This window comes from Danio aesculapii, chromosome 7 (genome assembly GCF_903798145.1).
Source record: "Danio aesculapii chromosome 7, fDanAes4.1, whole genome shotgun sequence".
In the NCBI taxonomy this organism is placed as follows: domain Eukaryota; kingdom Metazoa; phylum Chordata; class Actinopteri; order Cypriniformes; family Danionidae; genus Danio; species Danio aesculapii.
Genome location: NC_079441.1, coordinates 17070697 through 17098155, shown reverse-complemented (window position 1 = coordinate 17098155; position 27459 = coordinate 17070697). Strand labels below are relative to the sequence as shown.

The following is a 27459-nucleotide window of genomic DNA, read 5'->3' as shown; positions in this document are numbered from 1 at the left end:
ACTTGCATCAGAACTAAACAATTAGACACAAAAACATCAATCTGAGCTGTAAAAATTTATTATTCGCCACATGATGCCAAATAGTCAAGTACAGCAGAGTGACAAAAGCATATAGGAGGTTATATATATAAATATGATTATATTCACTAACTCTCACAATGACTCGTGTTAACCAAATGAGCCTGTATTCTTTGATCAGTGATTATCAGGGACTGTAAATTGAGATGTCATGGTTGACTAATCAGAATCAAGTATTTTGAATATAATTTTCTGAATAATATAATGTTAGCCTATATTTAACAATAATTATGAGATTCCGGTTTTGAAAGTTTACATTGATGGTTTAAAGTAAATTAACAAAAGTGATTTTATATGCACATAAAGTATATTAAAGAGATAGTTCAACCAATAATTTAAATTCTGCCATCATTTAATCTCCATTGACTTGTTCCGAACTAGTTTCAGATTTTTTTGTTCAGTTCACAAAAGAAGATATTTTGAGTAATGTTGGAAACCTGTAACATTTACATTCACAGAAGGAAAAACAAATATTATGGAAGACAATGGTTACGAATTTATAACATTCTGCAAAAATTATGTTCAAACCGGTTTAGAAAAAGTCAGCGGTGAGTAAATGACAACATAATTTTTTTGGGGTGAACTATCCCTTTAATAATTATGTTCAGCAATTTAAAAGCAAAGCAAAGAAAGAAAGCATTTCCAAAACAGACATTGCACAAAACTCCCAGTATAGTGTAACTACTGTTCAAGATGAATTTAATCAGTTAATATATTTCCTCTTGACACACAGAAAGTTGAGTCTCCGCACACAGTCAGTGGGTTTCCAAACCTCCTGCGCTCGGTTATAAACTCCACATCTCTGATTCGTAGCAGGACACTGAAGCTCTCCATCTGAAGACCAGGCTTTATATCTAACACCTTCTCCATTCACCCAAAACCAGCTCCCAGCTAGAAAGCGCAGGCCGATCCACAAGTCATCTGTATGGGCTACTGTGCTGTTAATCTTGGCTTCTTCCATGATGTCCTGTGAGTTTATTATTGCCAGACTGAGGTAGTGTTGAGGGCAGTAAAGCAGAGCTTCTTCCCATGTGCTTTCTTGATGAATGACGATCAGCTCAAACACGAACATGCAATAAAAGCGCAGCTGGTCATTGCAGCCTACATTCGATGCTTTGAATGTCTTTTTGTTGACACTTCCACAGTTGCCTCCTAACAAAATCGTTGGTTCTCCATTATCCCAAAATGTTACCCTCGCCTCCTCGCCTGTGGACCAGATCCACTGGTTACGGTTATTCTGCAGTCCAATCCAAAAATAATTCTCTTTAATCAGCGGATTGTTCGATAAGGCCTCCAAATCTGTACCTCTGACGGTGGACAAGTCATCGTAGTTCTGTCTGCAATACGTTTGTGCATCTTGCCAAGACAAAGTCTTATTGATGAAGAAATGAAGTCTGTAGACGCCCAAAGAGACTCCAAAGAGACTCAGAAAAAACAGCACTGCAATCAAAGTCTTCATGATCTCCAGTTCAGCAGTGAGATACAAATAAATGTGGCATTTCACATTGATAAATGTTTTTAAGGACTTGTTACCACACCTCATTCACAAATTTCTGCCACGAACAGACCAATACAAAGCAGAACAGCTCTGACATTGACAGTGACCTCTGACAGGCTCATCATTCATTATATTAACAAATTCCATTCCTCAAAATGTGGACAATACGCCTATTTAAGGCAAATCAGGAGACTTGAAGTATGGAAATGACTATTTTGCTTTCACATTTACCATAAGATGCTGAACTCTGGTAATTTAAAGATTATATAGTTGTTTTAATAAACCCCAAGTTGGATGAATATATATATATATATCTCTGCAATATATTGTCAAAGGTTCCAGGAAATCTGCCATTGCATGCACATGAAACCCTTTATCAGGATTTAATAGGGTTTAATATAGAGCTGCCCACCCTTTGCAACTATATCAGCTTCAATTCTTCTGGTAAATCTATCCAGAAGGTTTAATAGTTTGTATGAATTTTTGAGCTTTTCTTCAGTTGACTATTTTAAGGCGTTAGTAAAGTATCACTGGTATTTAACTGCAGGCTGTTTTGAATAATCTGTGAAAAGGGGAACTGGAAATGCAAATCAAGGTATCATTCAATTTAGAAACAAAAACAGATATTTGCCCAAGGGTTATGTTAGATGAGGGAATTTACAAATTCTTATTATTATTATAACCTTTATTTTACCAGAAAAGACAGATTGAGATTAAAAATCTTATTTACAAGAGCGTCAATCAGTTATTTACAAGATTAGGCAGTGTGCATGTCACAATTGACAGTTAACATGAATCACACGGACAAACAAACTATTCAAAACATCTACAAGCCTGTGTTTAATTTCTAAATCATTTATACTCTTTTTGAAAGCATTTAATGAAATCAATTCTTTAAACTGCAACTTTGTAGATTATTCCATGCAAAAGGTGCTGCGTATTTAAAAGCCTTATTTCCCATCTCAGTCTGCACTTTAGGAACAGACTGTAAATAAATATCCTGTGACCGAAGGCCATAGTTAAGGAAAGGCTTTTTACAAACATAATTCTGTAGATATGATGGGAGGATATGCCAATGCTTGACCCTACAAATGGACAAAGCAGACCAACGTACCCTAGTATACAGCACACAATGATGAGTAAGGGATTTTAAAAAATCTGTAAAACAACATTAAGATTACAAGATTGTTTGTATTTGCACCATCTGAAGACTGTTTGTCCAGTGCAGTGTATTTAAGCTCACAAAGTCATGGTTGCAGATTTGGTGTCTGCTTTGTGACAGAAGTGATACTGTGACAGCAATAGATGGATTAATGACTGCAGAATATTTGCAAAGCAGCCAGATCTGGTAAGGCTTAACCTTAATTTTGATCAAATTAAGATGGTAAAGGGCCTAAAAGAACTCTTAACAGAAGCACAATTTTTGTGGTCAACTTGGTTTAGATTTTTTTAGCAATTGTAGATTTCAAATACCTTTTTAAAAATATATTGCAATACTATCAACAGCCATATCACTCTGCAGCCAAAGAGCGGTTACTCACTGAAGCTAAGCAGTGCTGAGCCTGGCCGGTACCTGGATGGGAGACCCCATGGGAAAGCTAGGTTGTTGTTGAAGTGGCGTTAGTGAGGCCAGCAGGGGTAGCTCAACCTGTGGTCTGTGTGAGTCCTAATGCCCCAGTATAGTGAAGTGGACACTCTTGTCAGTGAGCACTGTTTTTTCAGATGAGATGTTAAACTAAGGTCCTGACTCTTTGTGGTTATTAAAAATCCCATGGACTTAACTTGTAAAGAGTAGGGGTGTAACCCCGGTGTCCTAGCCAAATTACCTCCATCGGCCCTTGCCGATCATGGCCTCCTAATAATCCCCCAGCCACTGAATTGGCTCTACCACTGTCTCTCCACTCCACCTGTCGCTGGTGTGTGGTGAGCACCCTGGCGCTGTTGTCCTGTGGCTGCCGTCGCATCATCCAAGGCCCCGTTTACACTGTCAGGTCTTGATGCCAAATCTGATTTGTTGCCTGTATCTGATTTTTTGGCCTGTCTGTTTACACACTCGTTTAATTGTGACCCATATCCGATTCATGTGTTTACACTTGCCATACAATTTACGACGTCATGCATGCGTAAAGGCGGGTTCTAGCATCTGCTCGACACTAGCCACGATGGAAGAAATTCTCTTGCTTTTAGCTCTGCGAAATATGTGAAGTTTGCCCAACTTTAAAATGATTTTGAGGCGGAAGAGAAGACAAAGGGTCATTATTGCAGCTTGCGCCTATGGTTTATATATGGTGTCCTCCAGCATTCAGAGGAATTTGTGGGTACGAGAAAGATCTCAGGTCTGGTGGGAGCAAATTGTGGCGACTGACCACTTTCCTCCTCAATGTTTCCTCTGTTGTTGTTGTTTACTGTCTCCACACAAGCTCTTCCTTCTACATCATTAAACCGAGAAGTACCACATTGTTGCAAGTTTATTGACGTACAAAACTGAATGCCTCAATAAATCCCATCTGCCTGTTTACATGATAGTCGCATTGTCACATATCCAATCTGATTTATTTCCACATATTAGGAGGCCTGAAACCGCTCTCAGAATATCTGAATGCATGCGTTTACACGCTCATAGAACAGATCCGATCTGTCACATATGAGCAAAAAAAAAAAACAGAATTGGGTCACATTTAACTGGCAGTGTAAACGGGGCCTAAGTGGATGCTGCACACTGGTGACTCTCATGATTGTGAAGCACTTTTGGTGTAAGGCCATACATGATAAATGTGCTATAAATACACATTACATTTACATTACTGTAAATTGTATAATTTTGAGCAAAAGCGACAGTAAACACATTTAAATATTTCTCAATTCTAAATGCTGCTAATTAAAACCTTAGTGTTCACAGAATCATGAATAAATATGTTCCAGTTGCCACATTTATGAATATTCAGAAATGTTTGAGCAACCAATAATCATATTGGAATGATTTTGATGGGTCATGTCAGTTAAGCTTAGCATAACATGATTCAATAACATAAGAAAACAGGATTCTTTCTGTCTAAATGTGCAGTTCTTGGTCACCATTAGCTACAATATGGTGGTATTTTCTACTGTGTATTGTATTCAGTATGAGCTTGGCAGATGATTTCACTTTATGCAAATGTATGCAAATTAAGCAAGCTTCATTTGGACAGAAAATGATACTCGATGTGTAACAAATGTATTTATTTTACACCCTCAGTCACAAAATTGGTCAATCCATTCAACATGTGAAGAATGATACTGGAAGTAGTAACCTGATGCTTTCTGAAGCCATTTTTATGCTCTTCATTTGTTCTAACAGCAATAAAAGAATACTGTTTAACATTAGCATGTGTTCAGGTGTTGTAACAGAAGCAGAGTTTGTAAAGGAGCCCATCATTTGTTTTGTTAAGTGTTTGATGCTAAAGCTTTGATGTGTGAGATGTTTGAGATCACCAGCCGTACGCTCTCGTCCACACTGTCTTCTTCTTGAACTCTGACGAGGATCTCAGAGCCATTAGAGCCGCTGAAACAACACAATCAGATTGCAAATATACCGTCAATCATACAACAATCCTTTACTGCTTGTCATAACTTTACTAAATAAGCAGCACATTTCTTTATTAGTTGGAATCACAGTGTCTCACCTTTGGCTGTAAGCACAGCAGTTTCTGAGAAAGCTTGTTTGGGAGCTTCAGTAATGCTGAACAACCAGTCAATGAACTGATGATGTAAAGAAACACTGAAGTTAGTAAGAGTTTTTTTAAAGCAACGAAGATTTATTTAGCAAGTATGCTGTAGGGAAGAACCATTTATACAGTTGAAGTCAGAATTATTAGCCCCCCTGTTTATTTTTTCCCCAGTTTCTGTTTAACTGAGAGAAGATTTTTTTTTTCAATAACTCATTTCTAAACAATAGTTTTCATAACTCATTTCTAATAACTGATTTATTTTCTCTTTGCCATGATGACAGTGAATAATATTTGACTAGATATTTTTCAAGATATTTCTATACAGCTTAAAGTGACATTTAAAGGCTTAACTAGGTTAATTAGGTTAACTAGGCAGGTTAGAGTAATTAGGCAAGTTATTGTATAACGATGGTTTGTTGTATAGGCTATCGGAAAATAAAATAGCTTAAAGGTGCTAATAATATTGACCTTAAAATGGTTTTTAAAAAATAAAAACGAAAAAATATCAGACATACTGTGAAAATTTACTTGCTCTGATAAACATCATTTGGGAAATATTTAAAACAAAGAAAAAAACAATTCAAAGGGGGGCTAATAGTTCTGACTCAACTGTGTGTCTGAAATTCAAATACTTTTAAGTACTTTCAAGAATCGTGAGACCCTGATATTAACAATTTACCATATACAGTAAATGTTTTTTTTACTGAACAGAATTTTACAACAAGTTCCATATTAACAAAAGTCATGACAAAAAACATGACATGACATGACATGCGTCCACTGCTCATAGGAATATTTCAATACAAATTGACCAAATCTTACTATTTTAATGAACATAAATCTGCATCTACATCAGGAAATAAAAACACATTTCATGATTGGACATCAACCATTAAAACATGCTGGAATAGAAAAATAAATTAAATTAATTAGTTAACTTAATTTTCATATTGGTAAAGGCTACTTAAAGAATTTAAGTTTATAAAATACATCTTTTATAATTTTCCTAACATTTCTCTAATTATTCTAATTTATCTGGTTGACTTTTTTGTCATGTTTTGAAAACACAGAAGTAGTTTAGTGATCATTTTACTGTCTGGTTTCTACAACGTTCACTGAGGAGAAAAAACGTTTAACTTTTTCTTTTTAATGAGAACGAGAATTGATTTCTTATTAATTGTGATAATAATCAATATTGACTGAAATTTCAGAAAACACACCATACCTTCTGTGACTGGGACTTCCAGGGCTCTTTGTCCAGCAGTTTCTTCATACTGTATGGGATTGCCAGCAGGCATGATGCCACTGGCAGCTCAGTGTCCTCAGGGTTGGCATAAAGGCCATGGCAGAGCTCTGTTGACTGAGGCCAGGGGAACCACTGAGCCCTGATGCCCACCAGAAGAGGACCACCATGATCAGCCCAGGACACCACTGCTGCAGCAAACACCCTGAGGAGGAAATCTGTGCCCTGCACACACACGCACGCGCACACACACACACAACTTTGACATCACTTCATATTTCAGTTTCTCGTCAAATCTTCTAACCAATCAAATGCTGTCTCGTATCAGACATGTCCCGCCTCCCTCAAGACGCTTCTCATTTGCTTTTCATTTGATGTGCTTGAGCTTAATCACTCTCACTGGCAGAGCTGTGTTAAAAACAAAATTCTATTGGCTGTTTTCGTATAGGGGGAGAAGCTACTCTATGTCCCACCCTCTCTTCATGTTTCAGTTGAGATTACATCAACCTTGAATAAAACAGCACATTTCAAAGCACTTCACGGGACCTTTAATTATAGAGAAATGCTTTTCAGAGGGAAGCAGCAGCTCTTCAGATAGACACACTCACATCTGATTGTAAAGTGAGTTAAAGCAATGCAAATACCTGTAGAACATCCACACATTTAACAGAGGGAGATCCGTACGCTACATTTCTGATGTGGCCCATTAACTCCAGCAGCCACTCCATTCGTTTTGAGACCCCTGAGAACAGAAACAACACCTCACTTTCTGAAACATAAACATCATCAGTCAAGTTCATCAAAGACCCTCATTTTAACATCTTCATTTAGGGGACATGCTTGGCTTCCTTGAGGCAAAATTGATGAAACCTTAGAATACAATGTTTTTAATTATTTTATTTTTCAGGAAAACCACAGTAATATATTTTGGTTCAACAAAAGACATCATTGTGGTTCATATTTTTTATTAGCTTTTTTCCATTAGAATTTCTACATTTTAATACACTTTCTATTTTATTTTTCAAAACAATTCAATTTATTCAAGATTATAATAGAGCAAAGGCCTTTAAAGATATTTTTTCAAGACGAAAATAGCTTAGATATGCATTAAGATATTATAAATGATTTTTTTCTATAATATTAGGATTAGGTTTTGAAAAAAAAATAAAAAAAATGTAGAAAAAATTAGCAACTGTAATTGATCATTAAGAAATCAATTCAAATAAAATAAGGGAATGTATTCCAATAACACAAAACCCATTTTTACAACTTATTGATATTTTAGTCAGCTGAATTAAATATATGCAGGCATCCTATGATACACTTTTCCAGTAAAATTCACTATTTGTTTATGTATGTATATATATATATATATATATATATATATATATATATATATATATATATATATACACACACATTTTAGTTTATTTTAGGTGTACAGTGCATCCAGAAAGTATTGATAGCGCTTCACTTTTTCCACTTTTTTTATGTTAAAGTCTTATTCCAAAATGGATTAAATTCATGACAATGTGAAAGATTTTTTGAAATTGTTGCAAATTTATTAAAAATAAAAAATCTGGAAAATCAAATATACAGAAGTAGTCACAGCCTTTGCTCAATACTTTGTTGATGCACCTTTGGCAGCAATTACAGCCTCAAGTCTTTTTGAATATGATGCCACAAGCTTGGCACACCTGTCTTCGGAATTTTTGCAGTACCTCCCAAGCTCTATCAGTTTGGATGGGAAGCGACGGTGAACAGCCATTTTCAGATCTCTCCAGAGATGTTCAATAGGATTTAGATCTGGGCTCTGGCTGGGCCACTCAAGGACATACACGAAAGTGTTGTGAAGCCACTCCATTGATATTTTGGCAGTGTGTTTTGGGTCATTGTCCTGCTGGAAGATGAACCGTCGCCCCAGTCTGAGGTCAAGAGCACTCTGAAGCAGGTTTTCATTCAGGATGTCTCTGTGCATTGCTGCATTCATCTTTCCCTCTATCCTGACTAGTCTTCCAGTTCCTGCTGCTGAAAAACATCCCCACAGCATGATGCTGCCTCCACCATGCTTCACTGTAGTGATGGTATTAGCCTGGTGATGAGCGGTGCCTGGTTTTTTCCAAACGTAACGCCTGGCATTCACTACAAAGAGTTCAATTTTAGTCTCATCAGACCAGAAAATTTTGTTTCTTATGGTCTGAGAGTCCTTCAGATGCCTTTTGGCAAATTCCAGGTGGGGAGTAGCTTCTGTCTGGCCACTCAACCATACAGGCCTGATTGGTGGATTGCTGCCCAGATGGTTGTCCTTTGGTAAGGTTCTCCTCTCTCCATAGAAGAACACTGGAGCTCAGACAGAGTGACCATCGGGTTATTGATCACCTCCCTGACTAAGGCCCTTCTCTCCCGATCACTCAGCTTAGATGGCCGGCCAGCTCTAGGAAGAATGTTCCTGGTGGAACATCTTCCACTAATGGGTGATTGAGGCCACTGTGCTCGGTGGAGCTTTCAGAGCAGCAGATTCATCAGAACAGCAATTTCCTTTGTCTTCATGCTTGGTTTGTGTTTTGACATGCACAGTCAACCCTGGGACCATATATAGACAGGTGTATGCCTTTTCAAATCATGTCCAATCAACTGAATTTACCACAGGTGAACTCTAATTAAGCTGCTGAAACATCTCAAGAATGATCAGTGGAAACAGAATGTACCTGAGCTTCACGGCAAAGGCTGTGAATACTTCTGTACATGTGATTATTTAGAATTTTTATTTTTAATAAATTTGCAACAATTTCAAAAAATCTTTTTTCACATTGTCATTATGGGGTATTGTGTGGAGAATGTTGAGGAAATAAATGAATTTAATCCATTTTGGAATAAGGCTGTAACATAAAAAATGTGGAAAAAGTGAAGCGCTATCAATACTTTCCAGATGCACTGTATATTACAACAATATACAACAGTATATATACAATTTTCTTCAATAAATAGTAATACTGTTAAACATTCCTGCTAAATATAATGTTTACATTCTCCATTTTAAAATATATAAAAATGTGATATTTTTAATTAGTATTAAACTTGTACTAAAATTAAAATCGCATTAAAATTGTGTATTATTTGTATTAGGTTTTACATTTTTTTATTTAAATTTTGTTAAAAATTGAATAAATGAAAAACATTTTTGCAACTATTTTATCATCATTTTTTTTCAACTTATTGGCATTTTATTCGGCTAAATTAAATATATAAACACATCCTGTGGTACACTTTTCCTGTTCACTTTAAAATTCACTTTATTTGTTTATGTATGTATGCATATGTGTATATAATATATGTATGTGTGTATACGTGTATGTGTATGTGTGTACTGTTAGTATGTATGCATGCATGTATGTATGTATGTATGTATGTATATATAATTTTTAAATGTGTAAAAAGTTTTTTTAGCATCATTGCTCCAGCATATAATGGATATATAACATTTTCTTCATTAAATTAGTAATATTCAGAAATAAACTAAAACTTAACTGTTAAACATACTTGCTAAATATAATGTTTACATTCTCTATTTAAAAATATATTAAATATGTGATTTTTTTTTAAGCATCATCTTTTTATCCTTCAGAAATCTTTCTTAATACACTGATTTGCAGCTCAGGTTAAATTTCTAATTATTATCAATATTGAAAACTGTTGAATGCATAATTTTTTTGTGGGATGTGAATTTATCACCCATAACTCCTATAATGAAATAATAATAATAATCAAAACACCACCATAGAAAATTTGACCAATTTAGCAAAGTTCTAGTTAACAGCATTAAAATAATTGTACTGACTCCAAACATTTTGAACAGTAATACTTTTTTTTTTTTACATTTTATTTTCTTACCTGTGTTGGAACCAGAGGCGAAGCGTGATTGGTGGAGGCCCTGGAGGAGAAGCCAGCTGACTGGTCTCTTACTGCCCACCTGGAGAATGGTACTGATGACATCATTGAGCCCAAGCAGCGGCACTCTTCCTTTAGAGGTGAGGTAGGACAGAATGAAGGTTGTTTTTTCCACATTAGCCTGTAGAGGGAGCACACACAAAGAGGAAACCTTTAGGCTGTGGTCTCACTGTAAAAATGTACAATCGAATTGTGTTGGGACAACATGAAGGAATTAAGTTTACTTAGTTTTTACAAATTTAAATGTATTGAACATAAAAGAACCCCTCAATAATTGTGTTGTTTCAGCTCATTTTAAATAAGTAGCTTGAACAAACAGCAAATGTCCTTGTTTGAGTGCTCAGTGTTCCTTCCAGCAACTCATTTCACTTGTAAAGTGCTCTGGACTGGCTGTAACATTACATAAAGTACTAAACAGAAGAAGCTGTCCTTTGCACTTGCCATGAATTGTGACTATAAGTTATTATGAAAGCAGAGCTATTGCTGTAAACATTCAACATTTTAATACATGCTTTACATTTGAGGAAAAAAAAGTGTGGATTAAATTTTCTTGCATAATGTGTGCCTCATTACTAAACATCAACCACACATTTAGAACACAGCAAAATAATGTTTGTGGATCCTTTAAAGCGCTGAAGCCTCGAGGGAGGATTGTGTGATAGTGGAAATGAATTCATCAAGCAGAATATTAAAACTACAGGAGAGATGCTATTAAAACAATCACTCTTTATGATGAGCTTTAAAATATTTAACACAGATTATTATTCCCTCTAAAAGCTGACAAATACACATAGATAATAAATAATAATAGAATGTGTATTAATAGTCATTTTTTAGATAACATTTTTTTGCTCATATTAACAAAATGTATAAATAATACAAACAACAGCAAAAATTTCCATCTTTATTATATTTACTTTATTAATAGTTATATATTTTACTTTATGTAAAGACTTTAAATATATGTAAAAATTATTATTTTTATATTTTAATATAATATTTTAATATAATCTTTATATGCTCATAAATAACTCATTTGATAAACTCAATTGAATTGAGGGAAGGATTTCCATCCAACAAATTTGTTTAGCAACAACCAAAAAAAAAACCTATTTACACAATTAAATGCAACTGAGTTGCTTCAACATGATTTGCTCAAATAAAAGTTTAAATACATTTGTATTTTTATTCAACTTAAACTCAAAGGTCTGATGAGATCATGTTTGTCTATTATGTGTTCTACTTTTCAAAGTCTTTAAGCATATCATGAGTTACATATACAGTTGATTGGAACTGATCTCAGAACTAATTTGAGGACAGTTATTCCTGACTGAGCAAAGCAACAAACTGCATTTTGCTAATTAAGGTACCAACATCCAAAGCATGGGTGCTTCTGCAAGCTGGTAATCTCAAAACTCAAAGGATTACATGAAAATCTTCTAAATGTTCAAATTAAAGTGAAGATTCAACTCTAACAAGCCTTTCTATTAACTTTAAACAACAAAGATTACTTTTGTCAACATTTCCCTCTTTTTAATCAATTCCACGCAAAGCATGCTGGGAACTACAAATCCCCTAACCAGGTAGTTGCACCAACACAATTCCTTCATGTTGTTCCAACACAAATGCTTAAGTAAACTTACTGGTTTAAAAATTTAAGTGGAACGAACATGAAACAACTAAATTGGCCAAAGAAATAACAAGAATTGTGTTGTTTCAGCTCATTTTAAATGGGTAATTTGAACTAGCAGCAGTAATCATTTTTTTGAGTGTAACTGTGTGTTAATATGATCCATTTTTTAATGAATGACTGACCGAATCAATAAAAGTCACATTTTTGCTGTCTCAAATAAAGCAATTCAATTGGTTACTGTACTTGCTGACCAATATGCAATCTGTGGACATGATCTAATTTCACAAATGTTTATTTAGATTTTGACCCTAATTACCTTTCATGCAGAAGCAACACTTTTATGAAACAACCCTTAAAATGACACTCATAATGTGGTGTGACATGGTGGATAAATGCATTTGATGATATTACTAGTCAGTTACCCTTTTCTTTATTAACAATTTTTGAAGTTTTACATGCATCTTGTTCTTGCAAACTGAAGAAATTAGGATCCATTTTAAATGGAATCAGATATAAAAACCTATAAATCACAAAGATTGGAGTTATACTGTACCTCAGAGACTTTGACTATACGGTCAATTTCAGAATCGCTCATTTCAGACAGACAAGAACACATGGCTTCATACAGAGCCACTTCAGCAGCCTACAAACACACAAACACTGAAATATCAGCAGCAGAACACACTAAATATTCACATTAACATGTTTGACTATTAAAACCTCTTCGCTTCACTGCACCTCTCTATATTGGAAGTAAATCACTTGCATATGTAACCAAATTTTAAGCCAAATTTAGATTTCAGCAAATCAGTTTGAGATTCAGACAATGCTATCAATATTCTGAAGCCCGACGGTTCATCAGACAAGAAGCAATAATGACTTATAAAGTTGATCAAAATATTGAAATGGTTGACTGGCTAATCATTTGTTAAAAGCTTAATTAAAGCCTCATAAAAATAATTTTAAAAAGCATATAGACTTAAAATAAGTAAGGGTATAAACTATTTTTATATTAAACTAAAACTATTCTGACTGACAGCTAGCTCTCTGCAACTCTCACATGGTCACCCACTGAAGCTAAGCAGGGCTGTGCCCAGTCAGTACTTGGATGGGAGACCACATGGGAAAGCTAGGTTGTTGCCGGAAGTGGTGTTAGTGAGGCCAGCAGGGGGTGCTCACCCTGTGATCTCTGTGGGTCCTAAAGCTACAGTATAGTGAAGGGGACTCTATACTGCTCAGTGAGCGCCATCTTTCAGATGAGAGGTTAAACCGAGATCCCAACTCTGGTCGTTAAAAAATTCCACGATGTCCTTCGAAAAGAACCATCTCCATATCATAATTGGCTTCATCACTCTGTCTTCTCTCCACCAACCAGCTGGTGTGCGGTCTGGCACAATATGGCTGCCGTCGTGTCATCCAGGTGGATGAGGAGATTCCCCCCAAAGATGTATAACGTGCTTTGAGTGTCCAGAAGTGCTTTAAGTGTCCAGAGAAGTGCTATATAAATGTAAGGAATTATTCTTATAATTTTTATTATAATCTAGGCGGTTGATTATCACAATAAAGTATTCCAGATAACCGTGTAATAATACAAAACAACACATTATATATGGTCAGTGTTGGGCAATTTACTTCAAAAAAGTAAAACTGATTAATTTAACATTGTATTTAAATGATTTTGTAACTTATTTACTCAAAAAGTCATTTAATTACTTGATTCAACACTACTTCAAATTCATATAAATCTCAGAGAATAAAAATAAAACTTTTAATGTATGTTTTTTTTTAGCTTTAGTTAAAATAACACATAAAGGCTAAACAAGTGCATCAAAACACAAAAATAATCAAAATAATGACACCATATGTCATACATACAACATACCGACATTAATTTCCTCCTCAATTACATTGTTTATTAAGCATGTGCATTCGTCTGACAAATCTAACCTTCTTTAGTTCGAGTTAGATCGAGTTATTCTGCAAATATATATTTATATAACCAAAAATATACAGTTTGAAGTCCAAATTATTAGTCCTCTTGTGATTTTTTTCTTTCAAATATTTTCCAACTGATGTTTAACAGATCAAGGACATTTTCACAGTGTGTCTGATAATATTTTTTCTTCTGGAGAAAGTCTTATTTGTTATATTTCGGCTAGAATAAACGCAGTTTTTAATAATAAAAAAAAAAACATTTAAAGGTCAATATTATTAGCTCCCTTAAGCAATTTTTTTCCTGATAGTCTACAGAACAAACCATCGTTATACAATGACTTGCCTAATTATTCTAACTTAATTAATCTAATTAAGCATTAAAATGTCACTTTAAGCTGTATAGAAGTGTCTTGAAAAATATCTAGTCAAATATGATGTACTGTCCTCAAGCCAAAGATAAAAGAAATCAGTTATCATGAGTTATTAAAACTATGATGTTTAGAAATGTGTTGAAAAAATCTTCTTCCCATTAAACAGAAATTGAAGAAAATACAGGAAGGATAATAATTCAGGCTAATTATTCTGATTTCAACTGTATGTGTCAATCTGTCTGGTGAGTAAACTGAAAGTGAGAACATACAGGTATAGAATCAGGCAGGAGGTTGTAGATCTTCTCAGCGGTGGAGCATAGGACACTCCAGCAGTTTTGGGGAGGGTTTGGCGCAGTCATGGCTCTGGACAGGCCGTGCAGGATGGACAGACACAGGGACAGGCGCTGAAGACGAGTGAGAGGCTCAAACTGCTGGACTGCCAGACTGTCCACATACACCTGCAGTTTGTCTTCTGCCACATGCTTCATCCAGCAGCTCAGACTCTCGTACAGGTGAGCTCTAGTGCGGAGCTGCACACCACAGACAATACACAGAAAAAACTTATTAAATTACTAACTTATTATTACTAACTTATTAAATTATTCATTAGAATTCAATGCAAAAGTATTGAAACGTCACTAAATTACTGAAAAATCAGCATAATAACATCTGCATTAAGACACTAAATATTCTGTAGAGCTCATATTTCAATAGAAAGAAACAGATACTCACACTGAGGCTGTGAACCAGAGGAGGCACAAGCCAGACGCCCAGGAAGAGTGAGGCACTCTGGGAGGACTGAGTCTGACAAGCTGCTAACTCTAAACAGTAATGCTGCACCTCCTCACCTACGTACATTTACATGTTTTAGTATTCTGTATTATAGTTGCAATTTGGGAAACTCCCTTCCAAATATTCACACAAGGCATCATGGGGTGTAGGAAAAAGCTGGATGGAAGAATCTCACCAAAGCCAAGTCTCATGAGCGGAGAGAGGACGGAGCTCCAGTTGACTGGTGGATACTGGAAATCTGCACCCACATCAGCTAATGCCGAAAGCAGCGTCTTTACTCGCTGTGGAGCAGTGAATTCCGGCCCTGAGCATTCATAATCGCATTAATAGAGTAAACACTTCACCGTTAGACTCCACATTAGACAGACAGTCACCTTTCCTTCCTGCTTCAGTGATGAAGTCCACAGACGCCCGGATCACACTGCTCTCAGACAGATAACCGAAGTCCTGAGGGACTGATGGAGACCAGAGGAAACGTGTGTTTGATTGGGCTTCCGTACCATTGAGCGAGCATTGTAAGTTTATTTATATGCTAATAATTTACTTTATTTGTCTAAAATATATATATATATATATATATATATATATATATTTGTTTTTAATTATTTAAGTAGCTGTAACCCAGCAAAATAAGTGGTTGAAGATGATGACGATAAATAGTTTTATAGAATAACAATTTTTCAAGAAAATTATTTTATTTTTGTATTTTTCATAATTTGTATTTTAATATTTGTAGTTTTCATAATTTGCATTTTAATATTTGTATTTTTCATAATTTGTAACACAGAAATGGTTTATTTATATACTAATAATGTGCTTAGTTTGATTAAAAATATCATTATTATATCATTCATTCATTCTTCTTTTCAGCTTAGTCCCTTTATTATTCTGTGGTCGCCACAGTGGAATGAACCGCCAACTTATCCAGCATATGTTTTACGCAGCGGATGCCTTTCCAGCCACAACCCATCTCTGGGAAACATCCACACACACACACACACGCTACGGACAATTTAGCCTACCCAATTCACCTGTACCACATGTCTTTGGACTGTGGGGGAAACCGGAGCACCCAGAGGAAACCCAGGTGAACGCAGGGAGAATATGCAAACTCCACACAGAAATGAGAACTGACCCAGCCGAGGCTCGAACCAGTGCCATTCTTGCTGTGAGGCGAGAGCGCTACCCATTGCGCCACCATGCTGCCTGTCATTATTATATATTTATGTTAATTGCTTTTAATTATTTTTTATAAATTGCTGCAACCTGGCAAAATAAGTGGTTGAAGATGATGGCGATAAATTGTTTTATGAATTAAAATTTGGTGATGATGATAATTTAACATCATCATCATTAGTAACATTATTAACAATTTAGAAGACAAACAGTTTATTTATATACTAATAATTTGTTTAATTGGTTAAAAATACTCATTATTATATACTTCTGTTAATTGCTTTTAATTATTTTTATAAGTTGCTGCAACTTGGCAAAATAGGTGGTAGAAGATGATGTTTTTTTAGAATAACAATGACTTTTTTTTAATTTACATATATATATATATATATATATATATATATATATATATATATATATATATATATATATATATATATATATATATATATATATATATATATATAATTTATTTTTTCATCGTCAATAAAATATTACACAACAAAAATACTAAACATAATAGTTTGAATTGTAGATTTATGATTTTTTAAGATGTTGTTATTGTTATTATTACACTATATAATTTTATTTGTTCAATTTTTAGTACGATGATGATCATTTATTATCATGTTAATCATCATCATTAGCAACATTACCAATAATTTATAATAAAGAAACCGTTTATTTATATACTAATAATTCGCTTAATTTGGTAAAAAAAAAAACACAAACATCATTATTATACATTTTTTATTTCTATAATTAAAAAATATATTTCTATAAATTGCCGCAAACTGTCAAAATAAGTAATTGAAGATGATGATGATAAACTGTTTTATAGAAAAACAATAAACAACTTATTTTAATATTTATATTTTTCATCATCAATAAAATATCACACAACTAAAATACTACATAGGTTGAGTTGTAGATTTGGGATTTTTAAAAGACATTGTTGTTATCATTATTATTTTACTTTATAATTTATTGTTATTTATTATGATGATTATTTATTATTATCATTAGTAACATTACTTTTAATTTATGATACAGAAAAGGAGGGAATACTGATGTTTTATTATTTTTTATACTGATGTATTACTATTATACACTTTTTGTTTTACTACAATCATCTTCAACACGATAACAATATAAATATTTTACACAAAAGTTTATAAAATCATAATCATAATAACAAAATTATATTTATTCATTTATTAAAAAGTTTTATCATCTAGATTGTAATAATAATAATTACAGTATAATTATTATTATACATACAATAATATTACAAATAATTAAAATAAAATATAATGCATTTAAATTAATATTATACTATTAATAATTATATTTAATATTTTTATTCCTTACATTTATTATTATTATTATTAACCCTTGTGTGCTGTTTTCATTCACTCTTGATTTTGAGTTCTAATCTGGCCACAACTTTCTCTGTTCCAGCAAATTCAATGACTCTCGGTGACGAATCTTATTTTGATACATATTTTTGAAAATTACTAATTCTTCCCAACAGGGAAACCACCAACAATCATCAATGCACGATACGCGATTATATGGTTTCATGGCTTGCCAATCGAAAATTTACATTATAATGGAAGTCAATAGGACAAAAACCGCCACCAACATAACAATTTTCTTACATTATTCTATAATTTTTATGTTGTATTTCTTATTATTTGACATTTCTTATGATGTTATCTTTCTTATTACTACAACAACAACATTAACTACTGACACCACATATAATCAAGCCTGTGTTATGTGTGTTGTAAAAGTGTGTGACCTGCAGTTCTGCTGTGTCTGCTGGACGCGTGTGTCAGATGCAGGTGACCCAGCAAACAGGCTCCGTTAGACTGCAGACCGATGGTTCCTGAGAACGTGATGATCTGAAATACAACACTTCACCTCAGTCACACCACGGTATTTCACCTTTATCAGCTGATGTGAAAAGTGTGTAAATACTGACCAGTGTGATGTGGTGTACGTGTGTGTGATGTGTGTTAATACTGACCTGTGTGATGTCGTGTACGTGTGTGTGATGTGTGTAAATACTGACCTGTGTGATGTCGTGTATGTGTACGTGTGTGTAAATACTAACCTGTGTGTTATGTGTGTGTGTACTTACCTGTGTGATGGCTCTGATGACTTCATTGAGTCTGCTCTGCTGCAGTGAAGTCTCCTCACACTCGCTCTTCAACTGATGGACACACAAACACACTTGCTTTAGTAGAAAAACTGTTAACACACTAAAGAACTGTGTAATATGATGACATACAGTTGAAGTCAGAATTATTAGCCCCCCTTTGATTTTTTTTTCTTTTTAAAAATATTTTCCAAATGATTTTCACTGTATGTCTGATAATATTTTTCCACTGGAGAAAGGCTTATGTGTTTTATTTTGGCTAGAATAAAAGCAGTTTTTAATTTAAAAAAAAAACATTTTAAGGTCAAAATTATTAGCTCATTTAAGCAAAATTTTTTCCGACTGTCTACAGAACAAACCATCTTTATACAATAACTTGCCTAACTACCCTAACCTGCCTAGTTAACCTGATTAACCTAGTTAAGCCTTTAAATGTCACTTTAAGCTGTATAGAAGTGTCTTGAAAAATCTCTAGTCAAATATTATTTACTCTCATCATGGCAAAGATAAAAGAAATCAGTTATTAGAAATGAGTTATTAAAATTATTATGTTTAGAAATGTGTTGAAAAAAATCTCTCCGTTAAACAGAAATCGGGGAAAAAAATAAACAGGGGGTCTAATAATTCATGGGGGCTAATAATTCTGACTTCAACTTTTTATCATACGGACAAAATAAAAAGTCATTTCATATTACGCTCTATACTTGATTTTGTGGGTCATAAAAAAATAACTTTTTCATCATTTACATGCAGGCAGAAACGTAAATAGTGAGTTGCAATCTTGAAAGTACAATGTTTACATTTACTGGAAGAATTGGAAGAGTATGGGAAGAAACACTAGCTCTGCATATACACTATTGCAAAGAAAGATGTCAGAAAAGTTTGTTTTCACATTATTTAAACCCAATACTACCATCATGTGGACAACTACTGTTACTATTTCTACATTCACCTCAGTTAAAGAGACAGTTCACCCAAAAATGAAAATAGGGTATATGCAGAGCTAGTGTTTCTTCCAATACTGATAAACTTCCGGTGAACGGTTAATGTGACTTTTTTTCATTTTATACAGCTCCTTTTACAGCATCGATGTTGTAATGTAATTAAAATATCATTAGTTAAATAGATTTAGGCATTCATTTAGTTGCTCAAGCGTAAAATGAGATGAAAAGCCTTTTACACCCACGCGCCCCGTCAGATTTAGCAGGCTAGTGCAGAAGCTCTATTGAATATACTGGGGTAAAATAAATGTTCATATTTTAAAGACATGGCGGGAGAAAATTTAATTTAATGCAGTGCTTTGTGTATATTCTGAGACCCACTTTATATCGGATATCTATCAGGCAGTGGAGATCGCAGATTCTTAAAGAAAACAGACCTGAAATGCACCAGTTTACATACAGTTCACCGGAATCGCTTGACCCAGGTTACTGACAAATCAAAAGTCCTTCTGCATACTTGCGCATATACCCTATTATCACCATTTACTCACACTCCAGTGCATCTAAACTTATAAATGTCTTTCTTCTGTTGAACACAAATCAACATTTTCTGAACTATGTTAGAAAAAAAGCAGCCGTTGACTTTATTATAAAAACAAATAACACTATACTAAAAAATACTATAAATCAATGGCTGTTTTCTCACCAAATTCTTCAGCATATCTTGATTTATGTTCAATTCAAAAAGGTTTGGAACAAGTGGAGGATGAATAAAAGATGTCAGAAACTCTCTTTATCTCTCACTTAACTTATATAGCAGCTGATATCTAATAAAACCTTACATATACAGTACTGTATGTGCACAAAACGACCAAATAGAGTTGAACTGAAAGCTAATAATGCGTTTCTAAAATCTTGTTAATTACTCCCACAAGAATCTGAAAGGAACATTTAGCAGCTAAATGGCATTCGAGATTTCAGAGAAGAGTGAAAAATCTGGCAGGAGTGCCTGAATGCACTCCAATGTGCTTTAAAGTGTTTATTCAGTGACTTTAAGTCACTTAAAGACACATTAACACACATCTTTTCATCTGCGGGTGGCACAGTAATCCCAGACATGGCAGACCTGCTGTTACTATGGCGACACTTCCTGGCTGCCATCCAAGTGTGCTGGCATTTGCATTTAAAAAGACGAGACGGCATTCACTCAGAGTGTGTGTGTGTGTGTGTGTGTGTGTGTGTCTGGAGAGTAGGTGGGCATGAAGGAGTGTAATTTGCTACACAAAGAGCAGCCTGGCACAGGTGTGGGTGAAAAAGGGCACTGCCCATATGAGGATGGCATTTAACTGCTGCCATTAATGGCACCACAGCATATAATAATGGACTTAATTTAGGGTAGCATGCAAGAAAGTGCTGATTTGTGATATTTCACATTCACTGGGATGGAAAAACAGCACAAAGCATTTAGTCGTTCATGTGTGGAGGTTTTTCTCAATACAGTAAAGGTAACAATAAAAGCACATGGAACAAGCCAAGAAAACTGTTGAAATGTGATTCAGTTTCTATGGATTTATTAGATTGAGAATAGTATTGATTATAACATTATTAATATTGTTATTAACATTAGGCATGCTATAATGATCTGACAATCTTTATTTCAAATATCTAATAAAAAATATGTAATTTAGAGCATTTTCTGTCAGAAAAAAAAACAATAGGTCAGAATAACAAAAGGGTATTTAGGGTTATTCTATCAAATATTATATAAATATCTAAATAATATTCTATCAAATATCTATATATTCTTCTGAAAAAGAAAAAACATTGCTATTATGTCCAACTTTTCAAATGAATGTCTAAAACATTGCACTTTTTTGGTATTTTGTGCAAAAAGAAAAATGCTCTAAATGGCAAAAATTCGACTTTAAATCAGTAGATTGCAGTATAACTATATATCATAAATCCAGAGAAACTGAGAGATATCAAGTGGTAATTGAAAACTGAAACAGGTTAAGGGACAAATATACTGTAACGGCTTGACATAAAAATGGATTACACATTAAAGTACCTGAATTAGAGCCGTCTCTGATCCCACTAATGCAATCAATCCATTGAGGGCAGACAGCCGCTGCATTGTGGGACATCCCTACAGAACCCAAAAATAAATATACATAAATAATCATATATTGTTTAGTTTTTGTTTAGACTAAATTCACAACCTCAGGCAGACAAAAAAAGATACCACTTCAAAGTTATTAGTGGTTCTCTGATAGTGACCTCAAAATTTCAAAAAAGCATATTATTATTTGAATTATTTGGGAATTTATTTTTTGAAAAAAAATACTAAATCTTGTGTATCATTTGATTTATTTTAGAATTTATTTGCATAAAAAATACAATAGGTCAAAAAATCCAAATCAATGTTTTCAGATCTTAGTCACATTATATATTTATATATTTATTTATATATTTATATATTTATATATATATATATATATATATATATATATATATATTTATATTTATATATATATATATATATATATATATATTTATATATATATATATATATATATATATATATATATATATATATATATATATATATATATATATATATATATATATATATATTTATATATATTTTTATTATTATTATTTTTTCCTGTTTCACTGTAGTTTCAGTTTATTTTAAATAATATAAAACAATAATAATAATAATAATAAAATTAGGGCTGGGCAATTTTGCCTAAAATTTAAATCTCGATTCTCCTCGAATCTCGAGGGTGTACATCTAAGGGGACTAATCAAAAATACTTTAGACTGAGCAATCATAGAAGCATCCAAGCGTCTAAGGTATTAGTCAATTACCTCTGTTTAATAATCATAACTGAAGAGAGTGTGACCGTGAGGTATGTCAACGGCCGAGGCAATTCCTCTGAGCGACATGAGCACCCGAATGAACAAATGTATTAGTTATGCAAAAGGTTCAAACCGTTATCTAAATTCTTTCTGATTTAATAATCTATAAAAACCATCCTATATTATTTATATCTTGGAGTCGGATAAAATAAAGAGCTAATACATACAAAGAAATGTATTTATTTTAATCTTGTTTCTGCTGCTTATGGAAAGATAGTGACACGCAAAGACTCTACTGCCGTGCCATTAGCTGCTGTTGTTGGACCAGTGGGGGGGGATCCTTACAAGTACATACATTAACAAAGAAGAATAAATTCTGTAATAACTGTATTGTTTGTTTGTTTGTGTTAACTATAATGTATTGTAAAGTTGTATAATGTATAGTAAATTATGACCAGCAATATTTATATGCACAACATTTGCATAAAACGTGGCGAAGAAGCAACACATTTTGAGCCTATAAGTGAACACTAGCAAATCACCTCAGCCAGTAGGATCTTGGTCCAAGCAGCGAGCAGACGAGGCTGGATGTCCACAGCTTTACCGTGCCCAAAAGAAGAGAGTCCAAACACTGTCTGTCCCAACGCCAGAGCAAAGCCTGGTGTCTAGCAAAGCAAGCACATAGAGTGTAACTGCAATGTTTAGACTTGAATTAGTCATGCACAAAACACGCGTAGTTAGAGTCTTACTGTAAGCCTTGTTCAAATACCCACACTACATTCAAAACTACTTTCTACGTGTATTTCATGTGTTTGGCCTAAGTCTTCAAGTGGTTGTGAAGATTTCTGGTGTGCATGTAGAACTTATTACCAAATTGAGTCAAAACCCATACCCAAATGTATATAATGGTACAGTAGATGACAAAAACAGAGACTATTTTTTTTTACACTTTGTTATTATTGATTTACTTTTCATTTTTGGTCCTTTATTTATAAAATTTTATTTTATCCACTTATTTCTTATTTTAATATTGTTATGGGCTATTATAGATATATAATTTTTTCTTTTGTTTGGAAAAATGGAAATATAAAATGAGAAGTAATTGAGATGTAAAAGGAAGGAAATCGAGATGTAAAATGAGGGAAATCGAGATGTAAAATGAGGGAAATCGAGATGTAAAACGAAGGTAATCGAGACGTAAAACGAGGGAAATCGAGACGTAAAACGAGGGAAATCGAGATGCAAAACGAAGGAAATCGAGACGTAAAATGAAGGTAATCGAGATGTAAAACGAAGGTAATCGAGACGTAAAACGAAGGTAATCGAGACGTAAAACGAGGGAAATCGAGACGTAAAACGAGGGAAATCGAGACGTAAAACGAGGGAAATCGAGACGTAAAACGAGGGAAATCGAGACGTAAAACGAAGGAAATCGAGATGTAAAACGAAGGAAATCGAGACGTAAAACGAAGGTAATCGAGACGTAAAACGAAGGTGTTACGTGTTTAAGTTGTTAAGATATTAAAGAGGATGAAACGTAACAATCAGTGAGTCTACTGATGCTGGATGAAAGAGAATACAACGACCACTTGTTAAGTGAAACAAATTAAGTATTTAATATTCAGTGAATGTCAGACAATGAGAGAATGCATTATAAATGTAATGTTAAATAATCGAATTAAAGAAAATAGGAGTGTTGCCAAAACAAAGAAATAAATATAACAAAACGATCTAACTAAACCCCAACCGACTAAACTGACTAACCAAAGAAAAATGCAGAAACAAAACCGTAATCTTCAGCACATAGCTTAACTAAACTTCATAACCTCAAAACAAAATTACACATGTGGCAACGCCTCCTTAAACTAACTAACAAATAAATATTCTAAGCGGCTCACAATACTAGAGTTCTCGTAAAGTACACACTGTTAGCCATTAGCAAAACACAATCTCATATAATCCAATTCTCACAAAGATCGTTCAATTTCTCACTAGATAATTATTGAGCTGCACAAGCATATCTAACAACGCAGTCTCTTGATAAAGAGAAAACTAGAATACAGCAAATCGTAAGCAAATCATAAGCAAAACACAGATGAACAGGCTGGCCGACACAAGTGAGGAGTCTGGCTGTAAGCCAAGCGCTCCTGAAGAACAGCGCAAGCGCACGGCTTTTATACGGAGCGGACCCGGTTCTGATTGGTGTGTCGATGGTGATTGACAGCTCCTTGGACCAATGGTTGCACACCTAGAACCAGCACATGACACGCAGCGGAAAAGAGAAGAGCACGCAACAACAGAACAAACAAAACATACGTGAAACGTAACAAAGGTAATCGAGATGTAAAACGAAGGTAATCGAGATGTAAAACGAGGGAAATCGAGACGTAAAACGAGGGAAATCGAGACGTAAAACGAGGGAAATCGAGATGTAAAACGAGGGAAATCGAGATGTAAAACGAGGGTAATCGAGATGTAAAACGAGAGAAATCGAGACGTAAAATGAGGGTAATTGAGATGTTAAATGAGGGAAATCGAGATGTTAAATGAGGGAAATCGAGACGTAAAATGAGGGAAATCGAGATGTAAAATGAGGGAAATCGAGATGTTAAACGAGAGAAATCGAGACGTAAAACGAGGGAAATCGAGATGTAAAATGAGGGAAATCGAGATGTTAAACGAGGGAAATCGAGACGTAAAACGAGGGAAATCGAGACGTAAAACGAGGGTAATCGAGATGTTAAATGAGGGAAATCGAGACGTAAAACGAGGGAAATCGAGATGTAAAATGAGGGAAATCGAGATGTTAAACGAGGGAAATCGAGACGTAAAACGAGGGAAATCGAGACGTAAAACGAGGGTAATCGAGATGTTAAATGAGGGAAATCGAGATGTTAAATGAGGGAAATCGAGATGTTAAATGAGGGAAATCGAGATGTAAAATGAGGGAAATCGAGATGTAAAATGAGGGAAATCGAGATGTAAAATGAGGGAAATCGAGATGTAAAATGAGGGAAATCGAGATGTAACATGAGGGAAATCGAGATGTAAAATGAGGGAAATCGAGATGTAAAATGAGGGAAATCGAGATGTAACATGAGGGAAATCGAGATGTAAAATGAGGGAAATCGAGATGTAGAATGAGGGAAATCGAGATGTTAAATGAGGGAATTTGACAACGTCATTTATGCATCTTAAATTATGTGACAAAGCAGTTTCAAATTATTTGCATATGTAATGCAATTATGAAATAAAATATATTGCAGTGATTAGTTAACTTGTATTGGAAAGTTTTCCAAGAAAAAAATCTCACAATTTATTTCCAGAACAGGATGCATGATGGGACATGTTTAAGATATCACATGAGGCCATTGATGAATCGTGAAATTCAGATGGAGGGTAAGAAGTGATTCTTCTAACGGAATCGCTATCAGAACATCCAAATATTTCTGTTTTGTAAAAATGTATTTGCCCTCAAATTTTAATCAAATACCATAACCTTCACATAAACTTCCTGTTGAACGTAAGCACTCCCAAGTGGCCAAGACTGCAAGTGTGTGTGTATGTACAAAGCATCAGTTTAAAGATCAAACTAATTGACCTAGAGGTCAAGTTCTAAAGTATTTTATCTTAGCATATGATTCTAGTTGTGAAACAGTCAGTTCGAGCTCTCTCTCACCTGCTGACTTTCCTCTGTCAGGGTGCGAAGAGTGTTCATGCTTTCCTCTGCTTTACTGGCCTCAATAATGCCTGCGCTAAATGCTGAAATTCCCACACACGCCACAGAATAGGCCACAACCTGACATACACACAAAAATAGACAAAAGACATGTTTGGATGGAGGCTTTTGTAAAAATATAAATATTTTTGTTAATTATTAGTGACCCTGTATCCCAAAACTATCCTAATGCAGGACATTTATTTTTATGGAAATATAAAAATACATTATGAATCAAAAATTTGATGATTTTTATTTGATGACAAAAATCCAGACTATTAAGTAAACATCAAGTTCTATGAAGATATTGCGTAAATTTCATATAGTAAATGTTTGATTAGTAATGTGCATTGCCAAGCATTTGACTTTAATGCAGATTTTCTCAGCATTTAGATGTTTTTTTGCACCGTCAGATTTTTAGTTACAAATGTTCCTGTCCCAATAAACCATTTATTAATAGAAAGCTTATTTTTTCAATAATATAAATCGCAATTTCAAAAAAAGGACCCGTATGGCTGATTTTGTGGTCCTTGATCACATTTGTAGCTTTTCACCAACGCGCTAAAGCCCTGCAGATGCCTTTGTGATGCCCAGTTTGGGAAATTTGGAGTAAAAGGACAGTAGACAAAGCGTGGGCACAATACCAAGCCATTTTTTCCCTGAAGAAAAATGAGCTGAAATGGGCTTTACCTCCTGCATCATGCGGCTATTGTTGCTGCTGTCCTGCAGACTCTGGAGAAGTCTGTCCAGTGTGTGAGAAACGTGAACACGCTCCCGTTCACACTGACTACTGCTACTGAGAGAACTCAAGACCAGACCAACAGCCAACACACAACCAGCACTGAGAGAGAAAAAGAAAGAGAGAGAAAGCAAACACAAGGTTAAGAGGGTTTTAATGCACAGGGCGAGTGAAGAGGATAAATACAAGGTACATACAGTAAATATATGAGCTAAAAAATAACATTTGTGATTAGAAATAAGTCTCTTTTGATCACCAAGACTGTGTGTATTTGATCAAAAATGTGTTAAAGTAAATAATACATTAAAGTGTTAATATGAAATATTTTTATGGTATAAAATTGCAGTTTTCAATAGGAATATTCTTAAAAATCATATTAAAATGACTTCTAAAAGATCATTTACACTGAGGACTGGAGTAATGATGCTAAAAATCCATTTTTGAATATATTCTCAAATTAGGGATGTCCCGATACAACATTTTAACTTCCGATACGATACCGATATTGCAGCCTTCAGTACGAACCGATACCGATATCCATCTACAACCCAACAATGGGACCCACACACTCTCACATTTACACACATACACTACGCCCAATTTAGCTCATTCAATTCACCTACAGTATAGCGCATGTCTTTGGACTGTGGGGGA

At 34.3% G+C, this 27459-nt stretch overlaps 2 protein-coding genes across 2 annotated transcripts in view; both read right to left on the bottom strand.

The window, feature by feature from the left end:
• Positions 1–396: 396 nt before the first annotated feature.
• On the bottom strand, positions 397–2041 carry zgc:194252 (CLECT domain-containing protein). The gene has a single exon (XM_056462748.1). The coding sequence runs from the start codon at positions 1619–1621 to the stop codon at positions 782–784; it is 840 nt and encodes a 279-aa protein (XP_056318723.1). The 5' UTR covers positions 1622–2041; the 3' UTR covers positions 397–781.
• Positions 2042–4780: 2739 nt separating this feature from the next.
• focad (focadhesin) overlaps positions 4781–27459 on the bottom strand; it is a 117526-nt gene continuing 94847 nt past the window's right edge. Inside the window, exons 29-44 of the mRNA XM_056461147.1 lie at positions 26757–26907; positions 26028–26147; positions 22891–23013; positions 21555–21632; positions 18528–18599; positions 18186–18288; positions 15580–15660; positions 15381–15509; positions 15146–15261; positions 14683–14943; positions 12661–12750; positions 10418–10595; positions 7171–7268; positions 6509–6751; positions 5239–5314; positions 4781–5117 (exon numbers count right to left, since the gene is read on the bottom strand). Of these exons, the coding sequence (XP_056317122.1) occupies positions 5044–5117; positions 5239–5314; positions 6509–6751; positions 7171–7268; positions 10418–10595; positions 12661–12750; positions 14683–14943; positions 15146–15261; positions 15381–15509; positions 15580–15660; positions 18186–18288; positions 18528–18599; positions 21555–21632; positions 22891–23013; positions 26028–26147; positions 26757–26907 (1993 nt within the window). The 3' untranslated portion in view covers positions 4781–5043. The remainder of the gene's footprint in view (positions 5118–5238; positions 5315–6508; positions 6752–7170; positions 7269–10417; positions 10596–12660; positions 12751–14682; positions 14944–15145; positions 15262–15380; positions 15510–15579; positions 15661–18185; positions 18289–18527; positions 18600–21554; positions 21633–22890; positions 23014–26027; positions 26148–26756; positions 26908–27459) is intronic.